The following is an 18963-nucleotide window of genomic DNA, read 5'->3' as shown; positions in this document are numbered from 1 at the left end:
TGACTACTCAAGGTGGTATGAAAAAGAATCTTCCTCTCTTTTGGCACCAGACCATGACTTTCTAATGACTACCATGACTACTCAAGGTGGTATGAAAAAGAATCTTCCTCTCTTTTGGCACCCGATCATGACTTTCTAATGACTACCATGACTACTCATGGCGGTATGAAATAGAATCTTCCTCTCTTTCGGTACCCGATCATAACTTTCTAATGACTATCATGACTACTCATGGCGGTATGAAAAAGAATCTTCCTCTCTTTTGACACCCGATCCTGACTTTCTAATGACTACCATGACAACTCATGGCGGTATGAAATAGAATCTTCCTCTCTTTCGGTACCCGATCATAACTTTCTAATGACTACCATGACTACTCAAGGTGGTATGAAAAAGAATCTTCCTCTCTTTTGACACCCGATCCTTACTTTCTAATGACTACCATGACTACTCAAGGTGGTATGAAAAAGAATCTTCCTCTCTTTTGACACCCGATCCTGACTTTCTAATGACTACCATGACTACTCAAGGTGGTATGAAAAAGAATCTTCCTCTCTTTTGGCACCCGATCATGACTTTCTAATGACTACCATGACTACTCATGGCGGTATGAAATAGAATCTTCCTCTCTTTCGGAACCCGATCATAACTTTCTAATGACTATCATGACTACTCATGGCGGTATGAAAAAGAATCTTCCTCTCTTTTGACACCCGATCCTGACTTTCTAATGACTACCATGACTACTCATGGCGGTATGAAATAGAATCTTCCTCTCTTTCGGCACCCGATCATAACTTTCTAATGACTAGCATGACTACTCATGGCGGTATGAAAAAGAATCTTCCTCTCTTTTGACACCCGATCCTGACTTTCTAATGACTACCATGACTACTCAAGGTGGTATGAAAAAGAATCTTCCTCTCTTTTGGCACCAGACCATGACTTTCTAATGATTACCATGACTGTTCCTGGCGGTATGAAAAAGAATCTTCCTCTCTTTTGGCACCCAATCATGACTTTCTAATGACTACCATGACTACTCATGGCGGTATGAAAAAGAATCTTCCTCTCTTTTGTCACCCGATCATGACTTTCTAATGACTAACATGACTACTCATGGCGGTATGAAATAGAATCTTCCTCTCTTTCGGTACCCGATCATAACTTTCTAATGACTATCATGACTACTCATGGCGGTATGAAAAAGAATCTTCCTCTCTTTTGACACCCTATCATGACTTTCTAATGACTACCATGACAACTCATGGCGGTATGAAATAGAATCTTCCTCTCTTTCGGCACCCGATCATAACTTTCTAATGACTAGCATGACTACTCATGGCGGTATGAAAAAGAATCTTCCTCTCTTTTGTCACCCTATCATGACTTTCTAATGACTATCATGACTACTCATGGCGGTATGAAAAAGAATCTTCCTCTCTTTTGACACCCGATCCTGACTTTCTAATGACTACCATGACTACTCAAGGTGGTATGAAAAAGAATCTTCCTCTCTTTTGGCACCAGACCATGACTGTCTAATGATTACCATGACTACTCATGGCGGTATGAACAAGAATCTTCCTCTCTTTTGGCACCCGACCATGACTTTCTAATGACTACCATGACTACTCATGGCGGTATGAAAAAGAATCTTCCTCTCTTTTGACACCCGATCCTGACTTTTAATGATTACCATGACTACTCATGGCGGTATGAAAAACAATCTTCCTCTCTTTTGGCACCAGACCATGACTTTCTAATGACTACCATGACTACTCATGGCGGTATTAAAAAGAATCTTCCTCTCTTTTGGCACCCGATCATGACTTTCTAATGACTACCATGACTACTCATGGCGGTATGAAAAAGAATCTTCCTCTCTTTTGGCACCCGATCATGACTTTCAAATGACTACCATGACTACTCATGGCGGTATGAAAAAGAATCTTCTTCTCTTTTGGCACCAAATCATGAATTTCATCACCCAAAAAGAAAAATACTAAAATTGTTTTAATTGAAACAAAAAAGACTCAAAGAAAATCATTTGTGCCAATTATGCTTTTAATAAAAACTGAACAAACACATTAAATATACCGACTGAACCAATTCAGTTATATAGTTCTTTTGTTTGAATCAATATCCAAAATAAGCGACTTGGCCAGGTTCCTACTCATGGCGGTATGAAAAAGAATCTTTCTCTCTTTTGGCACCAGATCATGACTTTCTAACTCTTGTAAAGACTTCATAAGGACATAAGTACCATTTGTATCAATAATAACTTCATCAGATTCTAGGAGTGGTAGCGAATCAGTAATTAATACAGGCCAAAAATATCTCGGAGCAAGCTCTGAAGACAACATCCTAAAATAAGAGAGCATCTTTTAATTTACAATCGACTTAACACTCTCAAACAACTGTGTTCAACTGTGTTCCCCGAACAACTGTGTTCTAAAAAATCTTACTTAATATAATTGGTAGGTGTGTGTAGCTCCCGGTAATTCATTAATCTGAATTGAAACACGTGATATTACTACCTGAAAGGTGTATTTCCCCTGAGTCCTCTTACAACCGAAGTCAGCTGGTTTCCGGTCTCAAATTTGGAAAGTCTCATTTTCCACGGGGGGGGGGGGTATTTTCCGCGGGGGGGGGGGTAATTTTCAAGGGCGTATTTTTCACAAAAAACTAAACAAAGAGAGAAAAAACGACAAACGAGACTGCGGCCAGTAGAGAGAAAAGATGAAAAACTAAAACAACTCGGATATTTCGCCTGTATGCAAACTAGGCGTGATCAGCATAAGAAAAAAAAAACTAAAAACGAATAAAACCACCACCAATAAAAATACAATTGTCGCGGCTGATCCACGTAAGGAAAAGAAGCTATTAGAGTTACTTCGATGAGAACACCAAAGCAACTGAACAAAATAAAAACCGCTACCGTTTATTTTCGGGGGTGTAACCAAACGGCACGAAGGAAAAGGCTTTCCCCAAAAAACTAAATAAATTAATCGGTGTTCACATGCGTGTCTAGCTAGAATCCCATGTCTAGACACGTGTCTAGCCAGACCTCAATGTCTAGGCAACAACCGTTCAAAATAGGCCACAAGTAAAATTCGGTGCTTAGCTAAAACTACAAATTTAGTTTCAAATAGATTACAGTTGTCATTTCTAGCCAATCAAGAGAGCTTATGCGAGCAAAACTTTCAAACTTGTAATCCCTATTTTTACTGTCACAAGATAATGGATGAGATAATCCAAACAATTGCCTTAGTGTGCTTCACTATTATGTCTGGTGTTGCATATTTGCCTAAAATGAAAAAAAAAATTATATTGCCTAAAAACAATTAAGAGAAAACAAAAATTTAATTTCAGTTTAAAAATGTAAACATAGACGATGAAAACAGTGGAACTTGACACATTCTGATTGGCTGTAATCGAAAATACCAGACATTGAGTTCTAGAGTCTAGAACTCAAAGTCTAGCTAAGCACCTTGTCTAGTGTGTCTAGCTAAGCAACGAACTTTACTTGTGAACGGTCGTCGCCTAGACATTGAAATCTGGCTAGACACGTGTCTAGATATGGGATTCTAGATAGACACGCAAGTGAACGCCGCTTTATGAAATATACGTAGGCGTTATAAATAGGAGCATCTAACAAAAAGTATAGGGGGTCATCTGGCTTCTTTCAATTCCAATCAAAACCGCAGACATTTTATATTGATCAGTTTAAAACTTTCAAGACAAAAATTAAGTATTAGCAATCTTAGGAAACAGCAGGTGAAAAAACTAAGCCATTAAATTTGAATTTAACATAAAAAAAAAAAATATTTCTAAAAGTACCAGAAACTAAAACTAAGTAGAAACGGAAATCAACAAGTAAATTAATATGTAACAGAAAAACAGAGATGTCGGGGTTAGGGCGGTCCTCCTAAGATGTAAGTACAACATTCATGATTTTATTGGTAATTAATGAAGCACACAGGGCAATATATATATATATATATATATATATATATATATATATATATATATATATATATATATATATATATATATATATATATATATATATATATATATATATATATATATATATATTCTGGTACTTAGTATATATATATATATATATATATATATATATATATATATATATATATATATATATATATATATATATATATATATATATATATATATATATATATATATATATATATATATATATATATATATATATATATATATATATATATATATATATATATATACAAGCCAAGGCAAAAGTTAAAGGTCCAATAAAAAAAAATTGTAATTTTGCAAAGGCGCTAATTCTAATTTAAGGTTGATTGATGAAAATGAAGCACGGATAAATGTGATTAAAAAACTGGCGAAAGTAAGAACCGCAACAGCTAAAGAAAATGGCATGGAACAAACAATAATGAGAATCACATTGAAATGTAAACGAAATTTGAACAGTGATCGGTGGTTAAAAACTGTGCCGGGGTTCGACGCGAAGCCGCCTTCTTTAAAAAAGAATTCGTATTTTTCAAAGAGTGGCTGTATCGAACCTGTGGTGACGTCATGACATCAAGAAAAGACTCAAATTGTCTGGAGTTAGAAGACAAGTGTTATCTCTTAAAAATTTTGCGTCGGAATTCTTTTCTGTCTTGAAACAAACGATGGTCTTTATTTAAATTATCTAATTGACTTAAGGCAAGGCGTGAGACAAGGGGGTTTACCTTTTTCTATTTTCAAATTGTGTGTGTCTAACGTATTGAGTAGTCTTCCAACTACTGGCATTTTTCAAAATTCTAACAACTGGTTTTCTGATTCTGTTAATTATGTTGTCTCTTCTCTTTCCACTTCCTAATTTTCCCTGAGTGTTTTAAAAGTGAGTTTCTCCTTTTTTCAAACAGTTCGTGGGAACGAACTGTAAGTAAGGAGCGACCCGGCTTAATAGTGACCGACACTCTAAAAAACAGATTCTGATACAAATAGATATATCAAAAGAATCGAATTTTTATGGTGATTTCAAATATACAAGTTTCATCAAGTTTAGTCTTACCCATCAAAAGTTACGAGGCTGAGAAAATTTGCCTTATTTTCGAAAAAAAGGGGTAACACACCCTAAACATCATAGAACTTCAATGAATCCCACCATCAGATTCAGTGTATCAGAGAACCCTACTATAAAAGTTTCAAACTCCTATCTGCAAAATCGTGGAATTTTGTATTTTTTTTTTTGCCAGAAGAAACATCACGCGTGCGTGTTTATTTGTTTGTTTTCTTCTTTTGATTTTTCCCAGAGGTGATCGTATCGATCCAGTGGTCCTAGAATATCGCGAGAGGGCTCATTTGAACGGAAATTAAAAGTTCTAGTGCCCTTTTTAAATGACCAAAAAAAAATTGGAGGGCAACTAGGCCCACTCCCACGCTCATTTTTTCCAAAGTCAACCGATCAAAATTTTGAGATAGCCATTTTGTTCAGCATAGTCGAAAATCTAATAACTATATCCTTGAGGATGACGTAATCCCCCACAGTCCTCGGGGGAAGGGATGTACGTTATTAACTTTGCTCATTGTTTACATATAGCCAAGTATTGGTTAATGGGAAGTATACAAACGTTTTCAGGAGGGATTTTTTCTGGTGGGGGGTCGGAGGAGGGGGGCACGTGGGAGGATCTTTCAATGGAGGATGTTTTCACGGGGCAAGGAACATTTCTATGAAGGGGGCGCCTCATTTCCCAGCATTATTTAAAAAAACGATCAGAAATTAAATTAAAAAAAAAGTTTTTTCAACTGAAAGTAAAGAACAACATTAAAACTTAAAACGAAAAGAAATTATTCCGCATCGATCGGAAATTAAAAGTTCTAGTGCCCTTTTTAAGTGACCAAAAAAATTGGAGGGCAACTAGGCCACCTCCCAGGCTCATTTTTTTCCAAAATCACCCGACCAAATTTTTGAGATAGCCATTTTGTTCAGCATAGTCGAAATATATATACCTTGGAGGATATAGATATATATCTATATCTTTGAGGAGGACTTAATCCCCCGAAGTCCCCGGGAGAAGAGATGGAAGTTATGAACTTTGACCAATGTTTGCATATAGTATTGGTTATTGGGAAGTATACAGACGTTTTCAGGAGGGATTTTTTCTGGTGGGGGGTCGGAGGAGGGGGTTACGTGGGAGGATATTTCAAAGGAGGATGTTTTCATGGGGGAAGAAACATTTTTATGAAGTATCAGGTTGCAGTATCAGGTTCTTGGCTAACGTCCTTATACACTCTAATGCCGTTATTTATAGCTATTTCATTTCATGGAGTTTTTATACAGTGTTGAACGTCAATTTTTGCCCCAGTTTGTCGTTCGTCATTATGAAATACATATTGCAGAAACTTATTTTTTTTTAACAAAGGCATGGTAACTTGGTTTAACAAAGGCATTAGTAAGTATTGATGGCCTAATCCATGTCAAAATTCTAAAACCAATTATCATAACTATCATTATCAATTTTGGCACGTTTTAACTTCGCTGTCGCTTATCTTTTAACCCTATTATTCTTTTTTCTTTATTTTGGATTTTCATTGGTTCAGACAATTTACCAGTGCCCTTTACTTTATCTGGATATGACAGTCCAGGTTGTAGTTTTGTAAATTGTTAGGTGGTGGGACAAAAACTTCTTTTTCTTCCAACGAATTATCATTTATAACACTTGTAAATTTTCGTTTTTTTTTTAAATGATAGCGATGATTATAAGGTTTTGGACTTTGACATGGATAAGGTCATCAATGCCAACCATACCTTTAAAAATCGAAAATCTAGACTAGATAAATCGTTGGAAGAAAAAGAAGTTTTTTTCCCACCACCTGGACAATTAAAAAAAACAAAGGTTCGGCGATATGTCTTTCATAATGATAAAAGACAAGCCGAGGCAAAAGGAGTTTTTGTCCAACCACCTGAACAATCAAAAAAAATAAAGGTTCGGCGATATGTCTTGCATAATGACAAAAGATAAGCCGAGGCAAAAGAATAAGTGTTTTTCCCGTAATCTCAAAAATTAAAATAAACAAAGCTTTATCAATAGTTTATTCATAATAACAAAAAAGACAAGCCAAGGCAAAAGAAGAAGTTTGTGTTCTTACACTCAAGCAATTAAAAGAAACAAAAGTCTAAGGATTTATTTGTCAGTATTACAAACGACAATGCTGAGTCAAAAGAAGAAGTTCATGTCCCCCCACCTGAATAATTAAAAGAAACAAAGGTTCGGTGAAATGTCTTTCATAATGACAAAAGACAATTTTACAAAGAAATCATATAAGCATTTTCTAATGTAATATAATGAATAGCACAAATAATATTGTTGAGTTTCCGACACAAAAGTAAATTATATAATATAATGTCTTTTGGAAGGCCCAAAAAAAACGAAAATTTGCAGTTGCAGTTACTATGAATGATGATTCTTTGGAACCAACGCCTGAACTATAAAACGTGATAAGATGTGAAAATAGACAACGTGGACCATCAATTACGACAATACCAATACGGGCAGCTAAAGCAAAGGCCATTGCTAAATTGTCTGAAGTAATTGAAATAAAAAAACGTGTCAAACATGAAAATGAAGAGCCAAGACACGGGCGGTTATAAGATCTGCAAAATGACAATTAGAGGGTGTCCAAAATGAAAACAAAGAGCAAAAACACACGTGGTTAGAAGACATGCAACACCGAGCAAGTCAAAAATGGAAATGAAGAGGAAAGACACACGCGGTTGGAAGAAAAGCGGCGGGGGGTCAAAATGGAAATGAAGAGCAAAGATACACGCGGTTAGAAGCTGTGCGACACCAGCATGTCAGTGAGTCAAAAATGAGAATCAAGAGCAAATACACACGCGGTTAGAAGAACAGCGTCGGCGTGTCAAAAATGAAAATGAAGAGCAAAGACATACACGGCAAGAAGAAATGCGACACCGAACGTGTGAGCAAGTCAAAAATTAAAATGAAGAGCAAAGACACACAAGGTTAGAAGACATACGACACCGAACAAGTGAGCGAGTCCATGAAAATCAACCTGGACAGCGAAAATCAAAACGTGTCAAAATTGAAAAGAATAGCGATGATGATGGGGTTTAGGATTTTGACATGGTAAGGTCATCAATGCCTACCATACCTTTCTTTAAAAAAAAAAGGTTCTGCAATATGTATCTCATAATAACGACAGACAAGCCGAGGTAAAACGAACCAAACAAATTGAAAATGATAGCGATGATGATTGGGTTTTGGATTTTGACATGGATAAGGTTTTCAATGCCTACCATACCTTTGAAAATCAAAAACCTGGACTAGATAAATCGTTGGAAGAAAAAGAAGTTTTTGTCCCACCACCCGGACAATTAAAAAAAACAGGGGTTCAGCAATATGTCTTTCCTAATTGCAAAAGACAAGACGAGGCAAAATAAGAAGTTTTGGTCCCACAACCTGAACAATTAAAAGAAACAAAGGTGGTCATCAATGTCTACCATACCTTTGAAAATAAAACCCTAGACTAGATAAATCGTTGGAAGAAAAAGAAGTTTTTGCCCTACCACCTGAACAATTATATGATACAAAGGTTCGGCGATATGTCTTTCAAATTGTCTGCATTTGTAAGACAAACGACAGTGAGAATCCATATAGAAGCCTGCCGCCGGCCGGATATATATATATATATATACTAGCAAAATAATGATTTTTTTATTTCTATTTTTGGAAATATAACAAAATTCCCCCTCTTTCTCTACCAGAATAAGTTCATTGAGCGAACTTTTAAAATATCTTACAAACCCAGATAACCGGGAATCTTTAACCCATCATTCTTTCCTCCGTCCTAAAATCATCATCTAATTATTTTTATTATTAGCCTTAGGAAGAATACTCTACCCCTCCGTTAACTTTCTGTATACATGATGGCTTATTGCGCGACCGATACAAAAGATAACTTACCAAACTGTTGGTAATTAACACCAGTAATTTACTTACCTGAACTCACAAGGTGTTTGAAAACCCAAGAAAAATAAGCCCGTCCGGCTACCACTGACTTGTTTCAGCCATTTTATAAAAATGGCTGGGAGTCTAACGTAGCCTATCAGGAAAAATCCTCCTTCCATATTGTTCCTCTTTCCACGATGGCAGAAAACAAAAGCAAGGGCGAAGAAAGAGACTGGATGGCGATTATGGCTCTCGCACAAGCTGTGGCACAGGATTGGCGGCCGTCCAGCAATTTATACCACGTTGGCCTTCTAGACCCCTCTCGGACTTTCAATAGACCGGTCTAAAACAAGTTGGGTTCTATTATAAATCGAATTATACTGGCTAGCCGTAAATCCTCATCCTTTCCCTCTGCTAGAATGTGCTAATTATCAGTAGTAATCTAACTTATACTTTGCGTACACATATAGGAATCTCCATGTTATTTGCATGCCCCTATAGGAATTCCCTCCCAATGCTATTTTAAGCGCTATGTTCCTTCCATTGTTATTCTATGGGACCTCTACACGTGATTAAACACGTCATGAAACTATGTGCTATTTGCTTATGTCCCCGTTGGTACCTTTCTAAGCGAGCGGGGATTCCCCTCACATTCCTAAACATTGCAAAAAAAGATAACAGTATGAACAGGGGATTCCCCGCACAAATTTGTTTCAACTCCAAGTTTTTCAACCAGTGTTTTTTTTTCAAGCTGACACCTGTTTTTTAGGCAGCCAATCAGAGAACTGCTTAACAATTCGTCATTGAAACCCCGTATAAAATGTTCATGCTTTGGAATTTAATTTTCATTATGTATTAGCATATTGAGCATAGTACACTGGATTTTATTAACTCTGAAACAATGGATATTTCTATTTTCAATGTGAGTACATTTTCATTCTTTATTTAAAAAAGAAAATCGTTTTACTAGTAAGTTAAAATTTCATGGGGACTTAGCCCCCCTCCCCTCCAACACTACAAAACTTTAAAATATAATGAGTATATTCGATAGAAATCGCTAATTATATTTTTTTCTATTATGTAAATAAAATCTCTCCTCCACAGCTATGTTTACAAGTTTTAATTGTTTTGAAACAATTCTTTTTTCGTTCAAAAATGTCCTTTTCCAATCGTGCGTTTAAAATGTACTGTCTTTTTCCGCTCTAAATAAAACCATCTGTGTTTAACCTGTTACCAAAGAGGAGATGATTTCAAAACAACATTTGGCATGCGTCTTATCGGGATTAAAAAAACAAAAAAGATGGAAATGTGCGATTCAACTCATTGACAAAAGAGTTTGTTTTTTGATCAAATTAGACAGATATTTTTTAATTGTATTTGATGAAAGCAAATGGATTTCACCGACGATTAAGAGGCTTATATAAAAATATATGACAGGGAAGAGGGCAATGAATCAATTCTAACACGTTTTTTTTTACTTTGTACCCATTAAAAACGAAATTTTTGTGTTAAATAAGTAATTCTTAAATTGTTAAATAAGTAAATAAGAAACCCCGTATAAAATGTTCATGCTTTGGAATTTAATTTTCATTATGTATTAGCATATTGAGCATAGTACACTGGACTTTATTAACTCTGAAACAATGGATATTTCTATTTTCAATGTGAGTACATTTTCATTCTTTTTTTCACAAAAAAAATCGTTTTACTAGTACGTTCAAATTTCAGGGGGACTTAGCCCCCCTCCCCTCCAACAATACAAACCTTTAAAATATGAGGAGTATATTCGATAGAAAACGCTAAGTATGCATTTTTCCATAAAGTAAATAAAATCTCTCCTCCACAGCTATGTTTACAAGTTCTAATTGTTTTGAAACAATTCTTTTTTCGTTCAAAAATATCCTTTTCCAATCGTGCGTTTAAAATGTACTGTCTTTTTCCGCTCTAAATAAAACAATCTGTGTTTAACCTGTTACCAAAGAGGGGATGATTTCAAAACAAGATTTGGCATGCGTCTTATGGGGATTAAGAAAACAAAAAAGATGGAAATGTGCGATTCAACTCATTGACAAAAGAGTTTGTTTTTTGACCAAATTAGACAGATATTTTTCAATTGTATTTGATGAAAGCAAATGGATTTCACAGATGATTAAGAGGCTTTTATAAAAATATATGACAGGGAAGAGGGCAATGAATCAATTCTAACACGGTTTTCTTTACTTGATACCCATTAAAAACGAAATTTTTGTGTTAAATAAGTAATTCTTGTATCTTTTAAAAGAGCTTTACGGGGTTTGAGAGAGACTCTGTTCCCTGATTCCGTGTGGTTAGAGGGGATTCTTTGTGCAGACTAATTTTTTTTTCTGTAAAAAGGGAATTGTTTTTTCCATGCTAAATTTTGCCTTCTTTTTTAAGGAAGAGGATTCCTATAATTACTCTTCCCCGGAAAAGAGAGCTAAGACTAACGGCGTCGCTCCAATAAAACAAGTGGAGATAGGCGGTCCATCGGGGGCCACTCACATCTATTCCAGACCGACGCTGCCTGCTCAAAACTCACCAGTGCCAACTCCTATGCAGCCAGGTAGAAAGCTGAAAAGAGAATGGATAGTTGCTCACATGATGGGGAGTCTCACTGGATCACCTGTACAAGCCAGTGACATCGCCACAATATCTATGCAAGCAACAGACGGCAATCAACAGCAGTCTGAATTTGGTAATGTTAGTATTTTCACCTCTAGATTCTACCTATTTCTATTCAACTTTTTTTATTTTTTTTAAGTATTTTCTTTTCACCATTTTTAAAAACCGTAAAAGTGTATGTCAGAGATATTAAAATGTTAATCTCCCCCACCCCCGACCATGGTTTTAAATTTCTATTCCCCCCTCAGAGACAGCTGAATATAATGTTTTTTTTTTATTAGCAAAGAAAGCACTCTTTTGCGTCTTTCTGAACTTTCTGTGGGAGGGGGGGGGTGGAGGCAAGTATTTAGTTTAAATAATTCTAGGAGGAATTGAGTTTTGAGGATGGGGTGAAAAAATGAACATGTTTTTTTTAACTTTATAAAATAATGGTTATTTCACATAGAAAATAAAACCTTTTTTCTATAGGTTAATGAATTAGCCTTTTCGACATTTTTCAACATCGTAAAAGTGTATGTCAGAGATATTAAAATGTTAATATCTCCCCGCCCCCCGACCATTGTTTTAAATTTCTCTGCTCCCCTCAGAGATAGCTGAATATAATGCATTTTTTTATTAGCAAAGAAAGCACTCTTTTGCGTCTTTCTGAACTTTCTGTGGGAGGGGGGGGGGGTGGAGGCAAGTATTTAGTTTAAAAAATTCTAGGAGGAATTGAGTTTTGAGGATGGGATGAAAAAATGAACATGTTTTTTTTAACTTTATAAAATAATGTTTATTTCAAATAGAAAATAAAACCTTTTTTCTATAGGTTAATGAATTAGCCTTTTCGACATTTTTCAACACCGTAAAAGTGTATGTCCGAGATATTAAAATGTTAATCCCCCCGCCCCCCGCCCATTGTTTTAAATTTCTCTGCTACCCTCAGAGATAGCTGAATATAATGCATTCTTTTTTATTAGCAAAGAAAGCACTCTTTTGCGTCTTTCTGAACTTTCTGTGGGAGGGGATGGAGGCAAGTATTTAGTTTAAATAATTATAGGAGAAATTGAGTTTTGAGGATGGGGTGAAAAAATGAACATGTTTTTTTTAACTTTATAAAATAATGGTTATTTCACATAGAAAATACAACCTTTTTTATATCGGTTAATGAATTAGCCTTTTCGCCATTTTTGAACATTGTAAAAGTGTATGTCAGAGATATTAAAGTTTTAATCCCCCCCGCCCCCAACCATTTGTTTAGAGGCATCTGCCCCCCCTAGATACAGCTAACTATAATGTATTTTTTTTATTGGCAAAAAAAGCAATCTCTTACAGTTTTGTTAACTTTTTGAGGAAGAGGGTCGGAAGAAGGTGTTTATCTTAAATATTTCTAGAACGACTAGACTTTTGAGGATGAGGTGAAAAAATTAACATGTTTTTTATTTAACTTTATAAAACAATGGATATTTCACATAGAAAATAAAACCTTTTTTTCTATAGGTTAATGAATTAACCTTTTCGCTGTTTTTTTCAACACCGTAAAAGTGTATATCAGAGATATTAAAATGTTAATCCCCCCGCCCCCCGACCATTGTTTTAAATTTCTCTGCTCCCCTCAGAGATAGCTGAATATAATGCATTTTTTTTTTACTAGCAAAGAAAACACTCTTTTGCGTCTTTCTGAACTTTCTGTGGTAGGGGGTGGAGGCAAGTATTTAGTTTAAATAATTCTAGGAGGAATTAAGTTTTGAGGATGGGGGGAAAAAATAAACATGTTTTTTTTTAACTTTATAAAATAATCGCTATTTCACATAGAAAATAAAGCCTTTTTTTCTATACGTTAATTAATTATCCTTTTCACCATTTTTTTTCAACACTGTAAAAGTGTGTGTGCGTGTGTGTGTGTGTGTAAGTGTGAGTGTGTGCGTGTGTGTGTGTGTGTGTGTGTGTGTGTGTGAGTGTAAATGTGTCTACGTGATAGTGTGTGCGCATGTGTGAGAGTGTGCGCATGTGTGTGTGTGTGTGAGTGTGTGCGCATGTGTGAGTGTGTGTGTGTGAGCGGTGCAGGCGCCGCGTCTACTCGATAATTCATGAAATAATGCTTATTTCACATAGAAAATAAAACCTTTTTTATACAGATTAATGAAATAGCAGTGCCATTGGGTGATGAGACATCAGCATTTACTGGACCAGTTCTATTAACACCATTGGAGTTCAGTGGTGAGCCTACATTAGTTCTGGATAATATGGAATGGCATAGAGGTTTCCTTAATGATGTTTTTGGGCAAATGGCTAGCCTATACGACTTAACTTGTGATATTGACATGTTTGAGGACCCGGAATGGCTAGATAGATTTATGCTTGAGCATTAGGAGATGTTACTAGTGCATCTGAAACGGGTCCTCATGAAGAAATTACGTCATAGGACAATATAGGCTGGCTCGATCACTTGTCCCCAAACACCTTGTAATATGTACTAACAGGCCTATGGGACCTCAGACCATCTTCTACCAATGCAATTCAACAAACTAGGAGTGGTTTTATTGACAATTCTATGTCACACCCCGCCATTCCGCTTAATGATACAGCAACAACAACAATGCAAATTGTTGGACCTAATTTTTCCGGGGACATTTTTGACAATAGTTTTATAATCAGTGAATTGGGTCCTGTACAAATAGGTGCAGGACATGAAAATAGTGTCACGTCCCCGGAATTACGTGAATTTTATTTGTTGATAATTTCTTAAACCAAATTGGCCTTACATAAAATAAATAAATAAAAACGAGCAAAAATGGGTTTTTTATAGGCAAAATGAAGATAATGAAAATACAAAGATAATATTTCGAGAGGACAAACGCCTCTCTTCTTCAGCGCGAAACGAAACGAAGTATCAATAAAAGCCAAAAATTAAAAGAATTAAAACCAACTACCTAACAACCATAAAAGCGAGTTATTTGCCAATATCCGCTATTTGCACAAAATCCAAAAAAAAACATGAACTGCCATCGACGGATACTAGCGAGCAACTGACAAATGAAAGGAATCAATTCATTCACTCGACAAAACAAAACGAACCAGCAATTAAATAAGTTGGAAAACTATGTCATTTGATTTCGGATTTTAATTAAGGCATTTCTTGCAGACACACGTTGAGACCTAAGGGGGTGTTCACGTGTTTGATTAGATGACTGGGAAAGTGGTTCAAGGTTTTATTTCAGGGATTACTAACGTATCGGCTTCTCTTTTGAGAAAACCGAAATATGACTCGTTTATTCTTAAATCACCGGAGTCTCTATTTAAAGCTAGACCTAAATGTTGGTATTTATAAATTTCAACAGCTTCTCTGTAGTGCTGGACAATACCTTTATCATGCGAAATAAGACTAGCTTGACTAAACAAAATAGTATGGTTTGGTTTTTCAAAAATGTGCTCTGCAAGGGCAGAGTCAAAATTTTCTGGTTTTTTCCGCTTTTTAAGTGTATTATTAATTGAACTAGAATGCTGGGTTAATCTATCTGTTAGATTCATCTGCCATCCGTCGATGGCAGTTCATATTTTTTTTGGATTTTGTGCAAATCGCGGATATTGTCGAATAACTCGCTTTTATGGTTGTTGGGTAGTTGGTTTTAACTCTTTTAATTTTTGGCTTTTATTGATATATCGTTTCGTTTCGCGCTGAAGATGAGAGGCATTTGTCCTCTCGAAATATTCGTTTTGTTTTTTCAGTATCGTCATTTGGCCTATAAAACCCCATTTTTGCTCGTTTTTCTTTCTTTATGTGATTTTATTTGTTAGAGTCTGCTCTAGGTCACTTACAAACATATAGGGTAGATTTTAACCCCCCCCCCCCCCGAGGAAAACGCGGTTGACGAGGGCATTATTTTAACAGACCCCGTGAATTTTCTCCAACGCTACATCGACAGAATTCAAGCACAAATTGAGATTCAGGTTCAGAAATGGGAGGGTCAAGGGGGGGGTTAAAGTATCAGTTAATCAAAAAGTTTATTTACAAAAGGGGACATCTGGGGATTTTTTTATTTTCATTTTTCAACTGGCAATCAGACTTTTTACTCTGGTATAAACGAATTGGAGGGAAACTTTTTCAACTCTGTTAATAAACTAATTTTAATTTTGGACAGGTTTAATGAGAGTGGAAGCGGTTCTACAATTTTATACATTAAACGCATTGATTTCGAATTCAGTAGATTTAAAAAAAAACTTTATTTTAAGAGGGGCGGGTAGTAGTCGACGAATAAATTGCCACCCAGATTTGTCGGCTACAGGAGGGGTTCAAGGTTTCGATTTTGACACGGGGCTGCATTGCTTTAAATATGCATTTTTAGCAGCAGCCCATAAAACATTAAAAAAAGATTCATCAGTGAAAAATCTCGACGGACTTGCACGTGAAGGGGGAGAAAATTTCCCTAAAGTACATTTTGACTGTTTGGAGGGGAAGTATCTGGTGTCCTTGAAAGAAATAGCCATATTTGAAAAAGCAAATGAAAATCTTGGGTTTGGGGTGGTTGTTCTCCAGTATGACACAGAATTTGTAGATGGGAGAAAGAAACCAAATAAAAAAGGGGTTTTGTATTCAGTTAGGACACCGATGGTGGATAATGTTAAAAATTCGGTTTGGGTTATTTACGAGCCTTCCAAAGATGTAAATTCCTATGGTCATTTTTTCCTCGTTACAGCAATAAGTCGACTCTTATCCCAAGGTGTAAAGAAAGGGGAACGTCTATATTGCCCCATGTGCCTTTCCCAATTTAGATCTGAGCGATCACAGCAGATCTGAGCAGATCTGAGCGATTCTCGGATCACATGGGGCATTGCAAAATTCATGGGAATCAACCAATTAAAATGCCGGCAGAAGGCAAAGACACTTTACAATTTATAAATATCCAAAATTTCTAGCTGTAAGCTGATAAAGTACGTTTAGATTGTAAAACAAGACTGGTTAAAATATCAGACCCATCATAGCAAAATATATTCAAACAAGACAAACTAGTTGCGTGTTCCTATGCACACACTCGTCACGATTCCAACAATAAAATGCACTTGGAAGAGGTTTTTTTTGGCTATGGATGAGGAGAGTAATATGGAAAAGTTATTGGTATCTTTAATAAAAACAGCAAACGCCGCAATTTCACGATTGCGTCACATCAACTACCCAATGACATTATCAGATAAGGAGAAACTGGCGCTAGAAAAGGGAACAATTTGTTGGGTTTTTAGAGATACTCTTACCCCAAAAGACGCCGTTCGGGATCACAATCACCTCATTGGGCCGAATTCAACGGGACAAATTTACTTTCAGGAGTGGGCTAACGCTTCTTGTAATTCAAAAATTAAACAAAAACTTTTTCTTCCAGTTTTTATACGTAACTCTAAGTCCGGTCTCAAATATGTGCTACCAGCCTTGGCATATCTTCAAAAAAATGGAACAGTGGATGATACATGGGTGATAGACAGCTTTTCCTACAAAATCATTCCTAAATCATCGGAAAAGTTGCTTGTTTTGGAATTTATATGGAAATTTGTTGAAGCCGATATTGAGTACACCAATAGAATTCGCTTTTTAGATTCCTACAGTTTTTTCCCTAAATCATTGAGCGAATTAATTCAGGTGCAGAAAAACGATGACGGCTGCAACGCTGTCCCGCTTCTCAAGCAACAATTTCCATATGATTTTAATGATTTGTTGTCGGTCAAGGGCATATATCCCTATGATTATTATTGTTCCATGTAGAGATTCGCCGAGGAAACTATTCCTTTGATTGAATCGTTTTACGACAATCTGCATGATCGTAAGTGCTCCCCCGACGAATAAAGTTTTGCTAAAAAAGTGTGGGCAGAGGGAGGGTATAAAAATGGTTTTGACTACTTCAAGATGTATTTGTCGAGTCATGTGATAACTTTGTTAGAAATTATGTGTAAAAATACGGACAAAATCTATGGGGAATTTAATCTTGATTTGGGCTATTATTTTTCATCTCCTCATCTGGTGATGGACCTCATCCTAAAACTTAGCGGGGAAAAAATCGGGCTAATCACAGACATTGATCAGCATCTGTTCATCGAAAGGTCAATGAGGGGTGAATTTGTTTTTCACGGGGATCGTATCTTTGAAACTGTTCCAACTGGAGAGAAGACGGGGACAAAATCGGATGCAGTTTTCCTTGATATGAATTCTCTCGACCCCTCGGCCATGTCCCATTATGCGCTACCTTAAGGTGACTATAAATGGCTCAATGACCCTCAAGCTCCCCATGTCCCTAACATTGACAACAGTGTTGAGAAGAATGGACCGGTTGGATGGTGTTTTGGAAATTGATGAGGAGATTACAGTTAAGCTTCACGATTAAGTAAAGGATTTTGTTTTCCGTCAAATCGATAGACCCGTGAATAGGGACTCTTTGAGACCATGCAATAGGCGTTTAGTTGAGGACGACGGATTGCATTGATTACCTTCAAAGCAAAAACTTATTCCTGACCTGCTACTGAAAAAAAATATTGTTGTACATCATGTGGCTTTAAAATGGATGTGCAACAACGGTTTCAACGTCACAAATGTTCACAGAGTGCTTCAGTTTAGCCAAAAACCATATTTAAAAATGTTTGTTGACACTTGTGTCAAGAAATGTTTTGAAGCGCAGATGAAGGCCGAAAAAGACATTTATAAACTCATTTTGAATTCGGCTTTCGGTAAAATGTGTGAGTGTTCGCAATAGAAATCGTTGTGACGTCGTGACCGACCCAAAACAATGTGCTCGAATTATTGCCTATCCAAATTACACTTCCTTCACAATCATTGGCCCGGACATGGTACTATTGAATAGGAAAAAAAGAAGCATTGTATTGAATAAAAATATTGCTGCAGGCAGTATGATCTTGGAGATCTCTAAAAAGCTCATTTTGGAATTCTACTACAATGTGGCTAGGGTACAGTGGCTGGAGAAGGGGCAAGTAGAGGTCTGCTACGGGGACACAGATTCTCTACTGTTAAAAGTAAAAACCCCAAATCTAATTGATGATTTGGCACACGGTGAAAATATTAGCTCACGGATGGACTACACCAATTGGAGTGGGCTATATCCAGAGCTAGTTAAACGTCGGGTGCCAAATCAGCTTTTATTTTTTAAATCAGAAACGGGAAGCGACATGATTTCGAGTGGTATGTTTGTAAGTCTGAAGGTGAACTTTATACAGACACACGACGAGGAAATCAATAAATGTTGCAAAGGAGTACTCAAGTGCTAAGTTGATAATAATTTCGACATGGACTTCGATAGGATTTGGATTTTTCAAAATACAATTCCAAGAGCCAAATTGCTGGCAATTCGTTTTGTCAAATACAGAAATTTTACTGTAAATG

The 18963-nt window shown here is 36.2% G+C and overlaps 1 protein-coding gene across 1 annotated transcript in view; it reads right to left on the bottom strand.

Moving 5' to 3' along the window:
- Positions 1 to 2038: 2038 nt before the first annotated feature.
- The window catches only part of Nup75 (nuclear pore complex protein Nup75), a 125056-nt gene continuing 108131 nt past the window's right edge, over positions 2039 to 18963 (bottom strand). Inside the window, exon 10 of the mRNA XM_089091303.1 lies at positions 2039 to 2367. Within this exon, the coding sequence (XP_088947429.1) occupies positions 2118 to 2367 (250 nt within the window). The 3' untranslated portion in view covers positions 2039 to 2117. The remainder of the gene's footprint in view (positions 2368 to 18963) is intronic.

This window comes from Artemia sp. Qi Xiang Cuo, chromosome 6 (genome assembly GCF_049724085.1).
Source record: "Artemia sp. Qi Xiang Cuo chromosome 6, ASM4972408v1, whole genome shotgun sequence".
NCBI lineage: Eukaryota > Metazoa > Arthropoda > Branchiopoda > Anostraca > Artemiidae > Artemia > Artemia sp. Qi Xiang Cuo.
This window is presented reverse-complemented; position numbering and strand designations above follow the sequence as displayed.